The sequence below is a fragment of the Delphinapterus leucas genome, chromosome 16 (genome assembly GCF_059928025.1).
Source record: "Delphinapterus leucas isolate spDelLeu-1000000601 "Yukka" chromosome 16, BTC_Dleu_Yukka2, whole genome shotgun sequence".
In the NCBI taxonomy this organism is placed as follows: Eukaryota; Metazoa; Chordata; class Mammalia; order Artiodactyla; family Monodontidae; genus Delphinapterus; species Delphinapterus leucas.
In genome coordinates this window covers 53,220,452-53,238,787 of record NC_143144.1, presented here as the reverse complement: position 1 = coordinate 53,238,787, position 18,336 = coordinate 53,220,452, and the positions used below count along the sequence as shown (strand labels likewise).

General features: G+C 43.5%; 1 protein-coding gene across 3 annotated transcripts in view; it reads left to right on the top strand.

Moving 5' to 3' along the window:
* Window positions 1-7,478: 7,478 nt before the first annotated feature.
* The window catches only part of IDE (insulin degrading enzyme), a 167,425-nt gene continuing 156,567 nt past the window's right edge, over window positions 7,479-18,336 (top strand). Inside the window, exon 1 of one of the 3 annotated variants that reach the window (XM_022569341.3) lies at window positions 7,479-7,760. In XM_022569341.3, the coding sequence (XP_022425049.1) occupies window positions 7,663-7,760 (98 nt within the window). In that variant the 5' untranslated portion in view covers window positions 7,479-7,662. The remainder of the gene's footprint in view (window positions 7,761-18,336) is intronic. The other 2 variants (XM_022569339.3, XM_089897924.1) reach the window with 2 other exon arrangements.

The window sequence follows — 18,336 nt, the reverse complement described above, 5'->3', positions numbered from 1 at the left end:
ATGTAGCTTCCTGAGAAACAGTGCAGAGGAAATAAATTTCTTGAGAACTTGCTTCTCTGAAAATGTTTTTATTCTACTCTGACTCTTGATTGCTAGGTAGGTTATACATAGAGTCCAGATTCTAAGTATTTTTATTTCAGATTTTTTTTTTGAGAGGTGTATCAGTTTCCTATGACTGCTGTAACAAATCACAGCAAACTTGGCGGTTTAGAACAAAAGAAATTTATTCTTTCACAGTTCTGGAGGCTAGAAGTCTGAAATCGATTTTACTGGATCAAAATCAAGGTGTCAGGGACCTCCCTGGTGGTGCAGTGGTTAAGAATCCGCCTGCCAATGCAGGGGACACAGACTCGAGCCCTGGTCTGGGAAGATCCCACATGACGTGGAGCAACTAAGCCTGTGTGCCACAACGACTGAGCCTGCCCTCTAGAGCCCATGAGCCACAACTACTGAGCCCACATGCCACAAGTACTGAAGCCCCAGCGTGCCTAGAGCCCATGCTCCGCAACAAGAGAAGCCACTGCAATGAGAAGCCTGTGCACCACAACGAAGAGTAGCCCCCTCTCGCCACAACCAGAGAAAGCCCGCAGGCAGCAACAAAGACCCAACACAGCCAAAAATAAATTAATTAATTTTTTAAAAAAGAACATTCTTAAAAAAAAAAAAATCAAGGTGTCAGCAGGGCCAGGCTCCCTCTTGAGGCTCTAGGGGAGAATCGGTTCCATGTGCCTTCCAGCCTTCTGGCGGCTGCTAGCATTCCTTTGCTTGTGGCACATCACTCCAATCTACCTCCATGCTTTCACTTCTGTGTCAAATCTCCTTCTGTCTCTCTCTTATAAGGATACATGTGATTACATTTAGGGCCTACCTGGGTCATCCGGAATACTCCCCTCCATCTAGAGATCCTTAATTTAATCACATCTGCAAAGTCCTTTTTTGTTTCATAAGGTAACATTCAAAAGGATTAGGATATAAATAACTTTGGGGGGACTGTTATTCAGCCTACCACAGGAAGGATATCATAAAAATACCTTATTTATTTTGATGCTGTTCTGTTAAATGCCTTAATGTTGATAAGGAACCTGAATCTATACTCTAACGGATTTTTTTTTTAAGAGCTTTGGTTAGCTGATTAAACAAGCCAATACAAATATCCCAAATAAGATTAAATGTAGCAGACTTCCCTGGTGGCACAGTGGATAAGAATCCGCCTGCCAATGCAGGGGACACGGGTTTGAGCCCTGGTCCGGGAGGATCCCACATGCCGCAGAGCAACTAAGCCCGTGTGCCACAACTACTGAGCCTGCGCTCTAGAGCCTGCGAGCCACAACTACTGAGCCCGCACGCCTAGAGCCGGTGCTCCGCAACAAGAAAAGCCACCACAATGAGAAGCCCACGCACTGCAACGAAGAGTAGCTCCCGCTTTCCGCAACTAGAGAAGCCCGCGAGCAGCAACGAAGACCTAACACAGCCATAAATAAATAAATAAATGTATTTTTAAAAAAAAGGATTAAATGTAGCTAGGGACTACCCTGGCAGTCCAGTGGTTAAGACTCTGCACTTCCACTTCCACCGGTTTGATCCCTGGTCAGGGAACTAAGATCCCGCATGCCGTGCCGTGCGGCCAAAAAAAAAATTTTTTTTTAATGTAGCTTTACTGTGTTCTCTATCAAAAGTAGATTTCTCTTTCTGTGAGCTGTTATACGGGACCTCTAGCTGTCAGTGGTTTTATTGTATAGCCCGTTTATATCCATCACAAACACAATCATCCAATATTTGTATAATTGTCTGGGTTGTGTAACTTGATGTAGATACTTGTGTGAAGTCATAAAACGGCTAGAGTAGGAGATAGTGATTATTCATTAATTACACTCTCATTAATCACTTCAGAAATAAGTGAACTTTGGGCTTTGAAAAACTCACTGATTGAGCTTCCCTGGTGGCGCAGTGGTTGAGAGTCCGCCTGCCGATGCAGGGGACATGGGTTCGTGCCCCAGTCCAGGAAGATCCCACATGCTGTGGAGCGGCTGGGCCCGTGAGCCATGGCCGCTGAGCCTGCGCGTCCGGAGCCTGTGCTCCGCAACGGGAGAGGCCACAACAGTGAGAGGCCCGCGTACCGCAAAAAAACTCACTGATTAAAATAATCAGTATTTAGTCTACAATCAGTAATTGTTCCACAAATACTTTTAAAATCTCAGTGTGGAGATACCACCTCACATATGCTAGGATGGCTATATTTTTTTAGAAATGGATAATAACTAGTGTAAGGATGTGGAGAAATTGGAATCCACGCACATTGGTGGTGGGAATGCAAAATGGTGCAGCCACTTTGCAAAACAGTATTGCAGTTCCTCAAAAGTTTAAACAGAGAGTTACCACATGACCCAGGAAACCCACTTCTAGGTATACACTCAGTAGAAATGGAAACAAATGTCCACATAAAAACTGTACACAAATATTCAATTGCAGCATTATTCATAATAGGAAAAAAAGTGGAAACAACCCACATGACCATCAACTGATTAATGGATGTTTTAAAAATGTGGTACATCTAAGCAATGGACTACTTACTATTCTACAGTAAAAAGGAATAAAGTATTGATACATGCTACAACATGGATAAACCTTGAAAAGATTATGCTAAGTGAGAGAAGCCAGACACAAAAGACGACATATTGTATAATTCCATTTGTATAAAATGTTCAGAGGACTTCCCTGGTGGTCTAGTGGCTAAGACTCCACGTTCCCGGTGCAGGGGGCTTGGGTTCAATCCCTGGTCAGGGAATTAGACCCCGCATGCAGCAGCTAAGACCTGACATGGCCAAATAAATAAATAATTTTAATAAAAAAAAAAGTGTTCAAAATAAGAAAATTCGTTAAGACAGAAAGTAGATTAGTGGTTACCAGGGTCTGGGGGAGGGTGGCATTGGGGTGGTGGTGATTGCTGATTGTGTTTCTTTTAGGGGTGATTAAAATATTCTGAAATTAGTGGTGATGGTTGCACAACCTTGTTAATATACTAGAAACCACTAAATTGTACACTTTTAAATGGCAAATGTTATGGTAAGTGAATTATATCTCAGTAAAAAAATTCTTCAGTGTCATTTTTGGTATTTGAAACAGAAGTACTTCTGCATCTTCTCTCTACAGTGATTAATTTTTAAACACAGAAAGTGTTTCTGGCAAAAAATATGACTCTAGACACAGACCTTACACCCTTCACAAAAATTAACTCATAGTGGATCACAGATGTAGATCGATTTTTGTTTGTTTCTGTTTCATTTTTTGTTTTTTTGGCCACACCATGCAGCTTGTGGAATCCTAGTTCCCCAACCAGGGATCGAACCTGTGCCCGTGGCAGTGAAAGTGGGAGTCTTAACCACTGGACTGCCAGGGAATTCCCTGTAGATCGATTTTTATTTTTAATCTTTTTTTAAAAAATTTTAAAAAAAAATGTTTGGCTGCGTTGGGTCTTTGTTTCTGCACGCAGGTTTTTCTCTAGTGGCGGCAAGCGGGGGCTACTCTTCGTTGTGGTGCGCGGGCCTCTCATTGCGTTGGCCTCTCTTGTTGTGGAGCACGGGCTCTAGGCGCCCGGGCTTCAGTAGTTGTGGCTCACGGGCTCTGGAGTGCAGTCTCAGTAGTTGTGGCGCACGGCTTAGTTGCTCGGCAGCACGTGGGATCTTCCCAGACCAGGGCTTGAACCCGTGTCCCCGTCATTGGCAGGCGGATTCTTATCCACTGTGCCACCAGGGAAGCCCTGTAGATCGATTTTTGATCTGTGGTTGGTTGAATCCAAGGATGTGGAACCTGCTAATATGGAGGACCACCTACACTATACCAAGTTATATAAGGGACTTGAGCATCCGCAGATTTTGGTATCCACGAGAGTCCTGGAACCAATGCCTGTGGGTACCGACGGACCACTGTATATACCCAAAGAGACTGAAAACTTATGTCCACACAAAAACCTGCCTGTGAATATTTATAGCAGCTTTATTCATAATTGCCAAAACTTAAAAGCTGCCAAGATATCCTTTTAGTAAGTGATATATCCAAAGAATTGAATATTGTTCAGCCATGAAAAGCAATGAGCTATCAAGCCATGAAAACACATGGAGGAAACTTAAATGTGTATTACTAAAAGAAAGAAGCCAATCTGAAAAAGCTTCATACTGAATAATTCCAACTATATGACATTCTGGAAAAGGCAAAACTATGGAGACAGTAAAAAGAGCAGTGGTTGCCAGGAGTTAGAGGGGAAGTAGGGATGAATAGGCAGAGCACAGAGGATTTTTAGAGCAGTGAAAATACTATGTATTATACTATAATGATGGATACATGTCATTATATATTTGTCCAAACCCGTAGAATATACAATATCAAGAGTGAACTCTAATGTAAACTATGCACTTTGGGTAGTAGTGATGTTTCAGTGTGGGTTCATCAATTGTAGGAAATGTACCTCTCTTGTGGAGGATGTTGATAGTAGGGCAGGCCATGCGAGTGCAGGGCCGGGGAGTGTATGGGCTATCTCGGAAACTTTCTCTCGCTTTTCCTGTGAACATAAAACTGGTCTTAAAAAAATAGTCTTTAAAACTTGAAAAAAAAAAGTGCTTCTGTTCATTTCAGAGCTTTATTTTTACCTTCACAATAAAGAAAAGCATTTTAAATAGGCATCCTACTAACCTAGTGCAGAATTATTGAAATATAAATCTGTGTTTTGTTCTCACTGTATTTCCTTCCAAGCAGGAAGCTAGGTCTTTTCGAAGAATAATTTAAGGATGGCAGGCGTTTGCTACTATCTTGGACCTTCTATGTGAAACCTGTTGGAAGTTATTAGTAATCTGGAGAACTTAGTGTTTTCTGTAAACCACCAACTCACCAACATTTGATTTTCCATAGTAATTAGTTTATACCTATGATTATTACTATAATTTTTATGTCCTTAAATTTTACCCTAAAAACTATTACAGCAGATACGATTTTGCAACCACGATCTTGGGTGGTTTAAGAAATATCACATTATTTTATTTAAATGATATTAAAGGTGACCCTGAGTTCCTCTTCCACCTGGAAACTTCAACCTTGATTACTATTGCAGATCCCCCCCCACAACTCACACTCTGGGATGTGCAAAGGTCCAGGGGTTTCACACAGAGAAAAACACGTGGGAAGAGCCCTCCAGACTTTGATTTATATGAGTTACTTCTGATATACCTATTGTGCAACCGCATATAGCCCCTGAAGAGTGGGAACTCTCCTGCTTTTGTGCCACCATTAGGACAGGGGCATTGCTGCCCCAGAACTTTGAAGACAGTGTTTTCTAGGTTCTGCTCCTGCTGAGAAGTCCATAGCCATTCTGACTCCCAGTCATTTGTTTGTGGCCTCTTTTTTTTTTTTCTCTCTCTCTCTCTCTGGAACCTTAAATAATCTTTTCTCTCCCTTCAACGTGCTGAAACTCTGCAATAATCTGACTTGGTGCGCATCTATTTTCACCCACTGAGCTGACATTTGGTGAATCCTTTCACTCTGGCAACTCATTTCCTTCAGTTCTGGAAAATAATTTTGAAGTATCCATTGAATATTTCTACTGGTTTCCTTTTTTTTTTTCTGTTCTTTCTTTCTTAAACTCATATATATATATATATATAATAGATTGCCACTACCTAGTGATTACTATTAATATTTTGATGTATTTCTTTCCAATGTCTATGTTTTTAATAATTGAAATCATAGTTAAATATGTAGTTTCACAACCTGAATTTTTACTTAACATAACTTAAACATTCTTCCAAGCACTAAAAAACTGTTCATGGGGCTTCCCTGGTGGCGCAGTGGTTGAGAGTCCGCCTGCCGATGCAGGGGACATGGGTTCCTGCCCCGGTCCAGGAAGATCCCACATGCCGCGGAGCGGCTGGGCCCGTGAGCCATGGCCGCTGAGCCTGCGCGTCCGGAGCCTGTGCTCCGCAACGGGAGAGGCCACAACAGTGAGAGGCCCGCGTACCGCAAATAAAAAAAAAAAAAAAGTTGCTGTGAACAGCCACTAACATAACCCCCAAATTGATTATTTAATATCATCAAAATTCTAGTCAGTGTTCTTACTTTCCTAATTGTCTCATAAACATTTCTTTTCCACAATGGTTTGTTCAAATCAGGATTTAAACAAGAACCAAGCATTTCATTTGGTTAATGTCTCTTTTCTTGCTTTGCTTTTTTTTTTTTTTTTTTTTTTTTTTATGGTACGCGGGCCTCTCACTGTTGTGGCCATGGCAGACATTGGAGTGATATGGCCTCAAGCCACGGAAGCTGAAAGAGGCAAAGAACGGATTCTCCCCTAAGACCTTCTGCAGGGAGTGCAGCCCTGCCAACATCTTGATTTGGACTTGTGGCAGCCAGGATGTGAGAGAATAAATTTCTGTTGTTTTAAGCCACTAAATTTGTGGTAATTTGTTACGGCAACCACAGGAAACTCATACAGATGGGCTGGAACTAGAAAGTAACATTGTGAAATTTTACCTTACACTGCACTAGGAGTGCTTCCTTCTCTCTGCTATCTCAGTTTTCATCCATCCAACGTTTGCCTTTAGCAGAAACTGGTAAAAAAGATGCCCGAGTACTCTTTGATGAAGCAACCACTTGATTAAGGAATCCTCCTGAATTCCCATTTGAAGCTATAATAGGATTCAGAGCACTGTCTTCGGCTGTAGTCTCCGGTATGCCACATCAAGAACCTAAAAGCACTTAAGCTAGAGAGTTGCTGACCCTAATTTCGCTGTTCTTTAAAGACCCCTGTCAAATAACGTAACGGAAAGTCAGATTCATAACAACTATTAAATTATTTTCGGGTGCAAAACAGCAGAAAGCCATCGGGAGGAAAAACGTCTTGTCTTACGAATAGTGACTGAAGTACACTAACAATAGTAGTAGTACTACATATAAATGTTTTAAAAAAATATATAGTAGTAGTACAGAGCGGTAGTTTCTATTCTAGATTTGTAAACCCCCGAAAGCCTTGTTTTGCTGTGGCCTGTCCCATCTCCACCTTGCTCTTTGAAGGGCTGCTAGTTTCCCAGGATGGAAACTCCTCCCAGGGTCCCGGCCTCCATCTGGGGGGGCCCTCGAGTCTAACTTCTTCCCAGTCCCCTACCCCGCGGTCCACGTCCCCACCGCGCTCTAGAGGGAGCCCGCGGGCCGCGCGCCCGCCGCCGACTGGTTTTGTGCGAGGTCGCCTAGTTCGCAGACCTTGTTACAACACCTGCACTGCCGGGGCCGACAGCCAATGAGGGCGCCTCCGCAAACGTCGTCCCTTGTGTCCTCACAGTAATACGTGAGCCCCCTGACCCCTGCTAACACAGAGCCAGATACACATCGCCACCCTCACGCGTGCGCCTGGCGTGAGCCGGCCGGGCCCCTCCCCGCCCCGGGAAGCTTGATGGCTGGGTTTCCACAGCTCCCTGGCCAGACTCCGTCCCGCCCGCTAGCTCCGGCCCTGGCCGCCCTCCGTCCCCGCCCTGTCGGGCTCCAGGCAAAATCCGGGGAGGCGGCCGCTCGGAGGCTCCCGGGAGGCGGCGCGGCGCGGCGGGCTGAGCATGCGCAGTGAGCAAGGCCGGCTCCGGCGCAAGAAGGAAGCGTTCGCTGTGGTCCCGGCGGCTGCGCTGGGGTATGCGGTACCGGCTAACGTGGCTGCTGCACCCCGCGCTGTCCAGCACCTTCCGCTCGGTCCTCGGCGCCCGCCTGCCCCCTCCGGAGCGCCTCTGTGGGTAAGCCGAGCGGAGCGCCTGGGCCCTCGGGGCCCTTGGGTCACGGTGGTTTGGAGCTCGGGTTGCAAAGTGGTGATTCAGCACTTAAAGCCGTCTCCCCTCACGCCGCCTGTCCCGCCGGCCTGGGGCCCGGACTGCCGCACGGAGGCCGCACGGGGCCCGGAAGGGCTGCTCGCGGGGCGGGAGCTTGGGCCCTTGCCCGGAGAGGAGGGTGTCCCTCGGCCGGTGAGGGCGGACGGAGGCTGTGACCCGGGGTCAGCGGGCGTGTGTCACAAGTGCGGGGGGCGCGGGGCGCGGGCGCGGACAGTCACCCCGGCCCGCTGCCGGGAGCCGCGCAGGGCCGCGCCACTCTGGGGAGAGTCTTCCTGTGAGTGACTGGGAAGCCGAGGCGGACTGTCCTTTGCTATGGGGTAAAGGATCCGAGTCCAGGGAGACCGCTTCTCACCTTCCTGTCAGCTCCGCTTTTTCTTCTGCGGACTGAGTTTCCACTCCTCTATGGAAATGCCAGCCTTGGGAAGTGTAAAAGTTTGCCTGCCTCCGCCTTAGCGAGTAGCCGAATATTGGCTTTACTGTGGGAGGGAATTTGGGAGCCGAAAGGTACCCTGGGATCCTTCACCGCAACTCCCTTGTTTTACACCTGAGACAACCGAGGCCCAGGAGAGATTGTGGCAGAAACCAGGATTGGGACGCAGGTTTTTGCCATCCGGTGGCGTGCTCTCTCCACTTGGCTGCTCTGTGTGTACTAGAAATTTTCAGCGTTGTAGCGAACGCTGAATACCCTTTACTGTGAATAAAGAGGAATTGGCAAAGATGGGCAGTATTGTCTTGCCCTGCTTAGGTACATTATTTGAACTCTTCGTCTGGCTTAACAAATATCTGGGACCTAATAAGTGCAGGGTACAGTGATGACCCTCTGTGTAATATGGTTTGCCTTCATAATTGCTGGAGCGGATTGAGATGCCACGAAAGCATAGCCAACTGAGAGGGTCAGAAGCTGCGCGGGATGTGTTTTAGGAGCATGGTGCGGGACAAAGATAGAGGAGGGGGTCTGGGCTGACCTTTGAAGGAAAGGCAGAAGGTGGGTGTAATCCTACCTAGGTGTGCAGGTTAGCCTGTCTGTGTTGGGAGGACGGTGAGCAGATTAGTCGGAGCCTTAGAGAATTTCCTTGGGGGAATTAGGAAGAAACAAGTCCTGTGTTATAAAAGTAGGATAATGCTAGCTTGACCTTTGGATTTTAGTTGGGCTTTTTCTGGTTAACAATTGGTAGGGAGCCATTAGGAGTTTTTGAGGTGGGAAGTGATCTAATGAAACTGGTTGTTTAGGAAATTAGTTTGGTAGCTGTGTGCAGGATTGTAAGAGAGTGGAGAGGCCTGAGGCAGAGAAACTGGTTGGGCCTTAGTCTTTACTGCCTGAACTAGGATAGTAGTAATGGTACTAAAGGAGGCCTAATGCAAATGAAGAATCTGTGGAACTTCTTTTCCCTCTTCTGTTTCCTACTACACCCCAGAATCCACTACAACATGCAAAACGATCCCTGAGTTTAGAAAGGGAAGTGGAGGTGCTGAGCATAGGCGGGGTACCTCCCTGGGCCTCCTTCATGTCAGAACACTTTTTAAAATTGTTGCTAATAGGCTGTGTTTCACTCCACCTTATCTCCAGTGTACAGAATTTGTGATTTTAAAGAAAGCATCAATTTTAAGTTTTATACAACTAAAAGGTTTATATGTTCAACTTACAATTCATTTTTCTCTATGGTTTTCTGCCACTGTTCTTCACTTTCATTGATGAAGTCCAGGGCATGGGTTGAACAACCAGAGCTTCAAAATATGGTGGTTCTCAGAGAGGGAAATTCGAGACTCAAAGCGTAATAAATGAGATCAACCATTTAGAAAGCTCTACACTAAAAATTAGTGGCTGAGGCTAGTAAGGAAAATGCAGGTCCAATCAAAGGGATCAGGGTGTAGTTTTAGGAAGGAACATACTAACACCGGAAGTTACCATATATTCCGATCTTAAGGAAGGTACTCAATCCTACTCTACATAGTAGGAAGAATGCGTTAACTGAGATGGTTACCTAGCTATTTATTGGAAGAGCTGGGATTTAACCTGTGTCTGTCTGGTGCCAGAGCCTGAGCTCTTAACTGTTATTTTATACTGCCTTTGCCAGTGTTTGGGCATTCGTTTCCTGTTCTAACCTCTTGAGAAAGGAGTGGTCTTACAGCATTTGTATAAGATCAGTTCATTTAAAAAGCAGCCTCATTGTTCTCTGTTCAGCCATATTGGATAAACGGGAGCTCTGCAGAATCATCTGAACCTAGGGGAACCTGGAGGTAATAGCCCAGTTCCTGGCAACCACTTGAAACACCTGAGCATCAGTCATCTCACTTTGCAGGTAGCTCTACTTTGCATTTCTCTGTTCTACAGGCTTAAGAAACAGTGGTTTGCTAGGTGGGGCTACCTATTAAGATTCAGGCTTTTAAACCACTCTTAACCAGAACAATGTCTTTTAACAATTTAAAAGGACCGGATGCCCTTGAATATCTTTAGCATTAGCCACACACATAAAAAGTTACATTCTGCTTATCTGCCTTAAAGGTTAGAGTTGGGCACGGTCTCATTGGGGAGTAATGTGGGGAGCAGAAGTTCAGTATATGTTTCCTTGAGAATGGGTTTCCTTTCCGTTTTCCTGTTGGTATTTTAGATCTCCTAAACAGGTACCAGAGGCTCAGCCTACCTTTCAGCCAGGGTGAGAAGGCTAAACTCTCTTTCCATAGGGTTAGATCCTCTAAGGTATGTTGGGTTCTGAAGGCTCGGGTAGGGTCTTCCTAACTGGCTTGTCTTCAGTCTGCCCTCACTCTTCTGTCTGTTCATTCAGCCTTACTTGAATGTCTGTTCTGTAGTGATCACTCACTGTGCTCATTGCTGTGGGGGATGCAAAGACAGTCAGTTATAAATTCTGTCCTCAAGGAGCGTTCAGTCATGTAGTGACTCGTCCATTCCTTCACCTCTGACCTTTCACTGAACATCTCCATTTTTGTGTTCTGTTCCTTCTTTCAATTTATTTTGAAAAGCAGCTCAGTATTTTCACAGTACTCTTTTTCTAAAAATTAGTAGCTCATGTTTTCCTCTTTTCTTTTTTTTTAAAACAATATTTATTTATTTATTTATTTGGCTGCGTCAGGTCTTCATTGAGGCCTGCAGGACCTTTAGTTGCGGCACACGTGTGGGATCTAGTTCCCTGACCAGGAATGGAACCCAGGACCCCTGCATTGGGACTGTGGAGTCTTAGCCACTGGACCACCAGGGAAGTCCCCACAGTACTCTTCTTTTAAAATGGTACTGGGCCTCCCTGGTGGCACAGTGGTTAAGAATCTGCCTGCTAATGCAGTGGACATGGGTTCGAGCCCTGGTCTGGGAAGATCCCACATGCCATGGAGCAACTAAGCCCGTGCACCACAACTACTGAGCCTGCACTCTAGAGCCCATGAGCCACAACTACTGAGCCCGCGTGCCACAACTAATGAAGCCCGCGTGCCTAGAGCCCGTGCTCCGTGACAAGAGAAGCCACCACAATGAGAAGCCCGCACACCACAATGAAGAGTAGCCCCCACTCACTGCAATTAGAGAAAGCCCACGCACAGCAATGAAGACCCAACGCAGCCATAAGTAAATAAATACATAAATTTAAAAATAAATAAATAAAATAAAATGGTACTTATAAAATTCTTATAGAGTTAAAAGATATAAAAGCTTTTATTCTTCCCAAAGAACTGTATACTTTCTCTTTGCCCATTAAAAGTATGTAACTAAAAAAAAAAAGAAAGAAAGAAAAAAGTAGGACTCACAGGCCGTTCCCTGAGGGGAAGATATCACACTGCTTGACATATTTATCCCATGAATGAATTAATGGTCTTCCTTCAACACTGGTTTTCTCTGTTTAATTTCCTAGTTTTGCATATGTTGGTGTTATCATTTTCTCAGTGTAGCTTGAAAATTGGAGTAATCTATGAATCTCTCTTTTCCCTTCACTGCCTGTTCCCAAGACCAAACTCTCTTCAATCTTTCATCTTAAAGTTTCTTGGAGTAAACTTGATTATCCATCAGGATTCTAGTTCAGGCCATAATAAATCTTCCCTGACATCTCACATCTTCTAGTTTCATAACTGATTTTTCCAGCCTCCTATTTTCCTGTTAGTTGATGCTTATCACTGCTGTTGTCTTGTTTAGACACCATCAGTGGTTATGCACTATTTCAAGATCAAGTCCAAACTTCTTGACCCAGCATTTAAGCATCTCATAAGCTGGTCTTAGCCCAACTTTTCAACCTAACTTCATTCTTCTCTGGTCAGACTCACTAATTTACTGATTCTTGTACATGACCTGTTGATTCCCATTCTAGAATGCCTTTCCCTCTTTTCTTTATATGACTCAACCTGTCCTTTTTAGACCTTATACAGGCCACACAGTTATCTTTCCTTTTTCTGAACTTAATGATTTTAAGATATTTTGAAATACCCATTTTACATTTAACCATATACTGCCTCATAATTTTTTACTCTTTTAATTATTTAATATTATACATGCCAGAGTGTATAGGACAAAGAAGAATAACAAAATGAACACCTGTGTACCCACCATCTAGTTTAGGAAATTTCTGGTAACTTTGAAGCCCTTTGTGCTCACCTCCCCTGAAGAGATGATGTTATCCTGAATTTGGATATTAATTCCCTTGATTTTTCTTTATTGCTTTATCAATCTTAATGTATTCCTAAATAGTACATTGTTTAGTTTTGTCTGTTGTTGACCTTTATGGAAAATTTTCTTCTCTGAGTTACTATTTTTCGTTTAACAGTGTTTTTGAGATTCATTCACATAGATGTATGTGTTCACTGTTGAAAGACAATCTTATGTGAAAATGTCACTAATTATTTTTTTATTCTGTTGTTGATGGAGATTTGAGGGTTTTTTTTTTTCCTATCACAAATAATCCATGTGGTAGGCTTGCCCCAGTACCCAATCTTCTCTACCTACACTCACCAGGGCTCTCATCCAATCACATATATGTGTTTCGTCCAATTTGTAGCCACTCACTACATGTGCTTATTTAACTGTAAATTAACTAAAATTAACAATTCAGTTCCTCAGTCACCCTGTCCACATTTCAAGGCATATGTGGCTTGTGGCTGCCAAATGGGGCAGTGCAGATATAGAATATATCCATCATCACAGAAGTTTTATGAAACTGGCTTGATCTGTATTCGGGCAATTCCCAAATGTGTATCGGTAGCCAGAGCCTCTCCCCTGAATTTCAGATTTAAGTAATAAACTTCTACTCAACATTTTCCTTTGCATGTCTGATATACATCCTTTTTTTTGCGCATTTTTTGGGTCTTCGTTGCTGGGCACGAGCTTTCTTTAGCGGCAAGTGGGGGCTCCCCTTCGTGGCGGAGCACAGGCTCTAGGTGTGCAGGCTTCAATAGCTGTGGCACACAGGCTTTAGTAGTGTGGCACACGGGCTCAGTTGCTCTGCGGCATGTGGGATCTTCCCGGACCAGGGTTTGAACCCATGTCCCCTTCATTGGCAGGCGGATTCTCAACCACTTCGCCACCAGGGAAGCCCCTGATATACATCTTAAACTGATCATGTCCAAAACCTGTCACCAAATCTTCTACCTCAAAACCTGCTCCTGCCACCGTCTTCTCCCTTATCTCAGGTAGTGACACCTCTGCTCTTCCACTTGTTTAGGCTAACAACTTGGAATCATCCTTAGCTCCTTTATTGTTCTCATAGCCCTCATCCAGTCAGCATATACATCCAGATTCAGACTCTTCTCACTGCCACCACCCTGGTTCTAATCACCCTTTTACCCAGATTACTATAATAGCCTCTTAACCAGTTTCCTCGCTTCTGCACCTGCCACTCTACATATAACCTGCTCTTGTCACCACTGGCGACATGATCTTTTTGAAATCCAAGTCATACATCTTTGTAGGGAATATAGAAAACCTTGCAGTTGATCCCCATTTTGTTCAGACTTAAAGTCCTTATAACGGTTAAGAGGGCCCTGTGGCGTCTGGCCTTGCATTACCTCTCTGATTTTGTTTCCAAAATGCTCTCACCTCATCCAGTTGCACTGGTCTTGCTTGATTCGCTCTTGCTCAGATTATTTGCACTGTTGTCCCTCTGCTCAGAATGCTCTTCCAGCAGTGAGATCAGGGAGGGCTTCACAGAGAATATGGTAGGCAAATGCCTTTGAAGGGAATATAAAATTTGGGTCAACAGAGAAGGGGAAGAGAAAGAATATTTTAGATAGAAGGAATGGTATTAGCAAAGGCTTAGATGTGTATATTGTTCAATTCACAGTATAATCAAGGCACAGTGAGATTGTATCGTAAAGGAAATAGCCTCAGATACCTTTTGAGTAGTAGTGACACGTAAGCTGTGATTGTGGACAATTAATCTGGCTATTTTTGGAAGCACAGTTGAAATGCAGTCAGAGATCGACAGAGGATAAAGTAGTAGTGCAAATAACAAGGAAAGGAGAATGTCTGCAGAAGATATGTGTGAAAGAAGATTCAGCAGCTTTGACTGGATATGGGGGGAGATGGAGGAATCAAAGAGGCCTAAGGACTTGGGCCTGCGTGACTTTGAAATTAGCTAGGAGGGACCAGCAGGGTAGAGAAGGCTGTTGTAGGGAGATTCAGCTGCAGGCAGTGGGAAGAAGTCCAGGCAGGTGAGATGTCGGTGCTGCCTGTTGGGTGGCTGGTGTTCTAAAGGCATACCAAGAGAACAGGTTGGTCAGGTGCAGCGGTAGAGCACAGCAGTGCAGTCAGGTTGGCACTTCAAGAGCTGGCTGTATTGGGAAGTTGGATAACTCGAGGCCCCTCAGGACAGTGGACCAGGCTGAGCAGTCCTTAAACATCCAGGAAGAGAACCAAAATGATGATCCAGTTTGTGGATTGGTAGCTCAGGGAAGAGTTCAATTAAAAAATCATGATGGGACTTCCCGGTGGCGCAGCGGTTAACAATCCGCCTGCCAATGCAGGGGACACGGGTTTGAGCCCTGGTCCGGGAAGATCCCACATGCCGCAGAGCAGCTAAGCCCGTGTGCCACAACTACTGAGCCTGCGCTGTAGGTTCCGCAGGCCACAAGTATTGAGCCCACGTGCCACAACTACTGAAGCCCACATGCCTAGAGCCCGTGCTCTGCAACAAGAGAAGCCACCGCAATGAGAAGCCCGCGCACTGAAATGAAGAGTAGCCCCTGCTTGCCATGACTAGAGAAAGCACTCGCGCAGCTTTCGAAGACCCAACGTAGCCAAAAATAAATAAAATAAAATAAAAAAATTTATTTTTTAAAAAAATCATCATGATCCTTTGCCCAGTGTTACAGGCTACTTTATTTTAGGACATGTGGAGTTATATTTGGGGGCAGGAGCTCTGAAGGAGCAAGGGTCCCTGTAATGGTATCCCTGGCACCTAGCACAGTGTCTGGCACATAGTAGGAGTCCATTATTTGTTGGATGAATTTGACGGGGACACAGGCTCCTGGAAGTAGGAAGCCCTAACCATAAACATAATTCAGTTTTTGCTTACAGTTTGCCATTTCCATTCTCCTAATGTCAGTGTAGCCAATAATTAGTATTTGTGTGTGTGTCTCTTATAAAGAAATTAGAGGTGGTAGTGTATTTCCAAGATTTCTTGCAGGTCTGAGTTATTCATAGGAACTACGTTGGTTTGAAAAGAGATAGGACATAAGGGACAGGACAGTGGGGTGGAAAAGGGCTCTACATATTGTACAAAGACTCAGTTCAACTGGATTCTGGTCTTGGTCTGCCATGAGCTTGGCCGTGTGGTTGTGGGTGCTGGACCAGCTCATCTTTCAAGTTCCTCCCAACTCCATGAATCTGAGACCTTATATTTTTAAAAGCTCTAACCTCTGTTAGAACCTCAGAAGGGATTTTGCCTTGCTCTCTAGCTGTACTTTGGCTCTGAGAATAGGCAGTTTCTCATAATCAGTTGGAGTCATGATGCTAGTATAATTGAGTTGCTGGCAGTAGAGATTGTATAATTGTTTTATGAAGTGATATATAATAAAGAATATTCCTTTGACAGCTCATGTGATACATATCAATGTTTGTAATCGGTGCTTTTTAATAGTTTTAATTTTTTAAATAGCTGTGTAGTTGCCTTTGTAGTATAGCAACAAAGTCTCACTCAAGATCAGTTTATGAGGAAGATAATACTGCTTATTATGGAGCTTTTTGTCACAAAGGATCCAAGTTCACTTGCAATAGTAACTGGATAAAAAATATCCAGCAATTCAGTGACTAGCATAATGGGCCCTGCAACTCATTTGTTTTTGTTTTTGTTTTCTTCTGTCTATTAAATACAAAAAAATGGCTTTTGGGGCAAACCTAATGTGTAATTGACATTCTTTAGGAATGAGATTCTGAATTCAGTACTTGCACTGGTGATTTTTTTTCTGAAGAACACATGACCTACTACATATATGCTTAAAAAGCAAACATTCTGCCTTTTTTGTGTGTGTGTGTGTGTGTGTGTGTGGTACACGGGCCTCTCAATGTGTGGCCTCTCCCGTTGTGGAGCAAAGGCTCCGGACGCGCAGGCTCAGCGGCCATGGCTCATGGGCCCAGCTGCTCCGCGGCATGTGGGATCTTCCTGGACCGGGGCACGAACCCGTGTGCCCTGCATCGGCGGCGGACTCTCAACCACTGCGCCACCAGGGAAGCCCAACATTCTGCCTTTTAAGGGAAAACTTAAATGAATCTATTTAATACATGGCTGATTTTAAAAATTAATTTTTATATTTACCAAAGTAATACAGGCACAGTTTTAAGAGTTAAATAGTACTAAAAGGTTTACAGCAAAAACAGCAGTTCCCTGCTCCCAGAGGCAACCACATTCAACTTTTTTTGTGGGGAGGGGGCTGCACTGCGCTGTATGCAGGGAACTTAGTTCCCCAACCAGGGATGGAACCTGCGTCCCCTTCAGTGGAAGGGCAGAGTCTTAACCACTGGACCGCCAGGGAAGTCCCCACATTCAACTTTTTAAGCTATTTATTTTGAAATTTATTTTAATATTTCCAAATAATATGCTAATACTGTTATTCCTTGATTTCTTAATTTTAGGAATTATCTGTTGATTTGTTTTTACGGTAATAAAGATTTAATTCTCTTCCCTTATCCTTCCTTCTTGCTCCATCTTACCAAACTAGTTATATCACAGATTTTGGATATAGCAGTCTTCAGTATTTATATTATTATGCCTTTGCAAATATTATTCACTGCCAGGCTAAGTAGTGTAATCTGATGACATTCTTTTTCTTGTTCATATTTTTGTTTTTGCCTTTTGTCATTTTCTGTTTACTTATTTCTGCTTCTTCCCAGTTGCTTCCATAGCCACTTAGTACAATTTCTCACATGACCAAACTTATTAAATGATCTATTGATTCCATATTTTTTCCTTGGAGACTTTCCCTCCAGACACTTTCCCCTGAGCTGCAGTCTGAACTAGTTTTGCTCCAGGCCTGCTGTAAAGTGGCTGCCTGGAATTTCCCTTTGTTTCTCTCCTATAATGAATTTCCTGAATCTCATATTTTGTTCTATCTTGGTTTCATTCAAAAGATATATGGTATATTTGAAACATGTATTCCAGTAACTTCTTGAGAAAGAGAGCACATGGGAGATAACTTTTTAAAGATCTTCTAATGATTTCCTAAACAGAAAAGTGTAGATTTGGGTTTTCGTATGAATCTACATATTTGTAAAATAAATCTACAAAATTGAGAAAGATGATCTGAATGGCTTCCACTCTTCCATCCAGCTCTAGAGTTGTAGGATTCTAAATACTTGAGAATTAATGATTTTACAGATCATTTTAGCAAATGGTTAAAGCAACACATTTTTGAAGAGACCCTTTGCAGAACTTTGACAAAAAAATGGACATATAGCTTTTCTTTTTCTCCCCTCTCTTTTGATTGTTCTTTGCGTATTTCCATTTTATTTTTTTTTCTTGCAGTTTTATTGAGATCTAATTGGCATACAGCATGGTGTAAGTCTTAGGTGTACAACATAATGATTTGACTTACATACATCCTGAAATGATTACTACGGTATGTTTACTGAACATCCATCATCTATATAGATACAAAATTAAAGAAATAGAAAAAAAAATTTTTCCTCGTGATGTGAACTCTTGGATTTACTCTCTTAACAACTTTCCTATATAGCATAAAACAGTGTTAATTATATTTATCATGTTGTACATTACATTCCCGGTACTTATTTATCTCATAACTGGAAGTTTGTACCTTTTGACTGCCTTCATCCAATTCTCCCTTCCCCTATCCCTCCACCTCTGGTAACCACAAATCTGACCTCTTTTCCTAGGAGTTTTGTTTTTTTTAAAAATATTTTATTTATTTATTTGGCTGCGCCGGGTCTTTAGTTGCAGTATGAGGGGTCTTTGTTGCTGCATGCGGGATCTTTAGTTGCAGTATGTGGAATCTTTGGTTGTGGCATGCGGGATCTAGTTCCCTAACCAGGGATTGA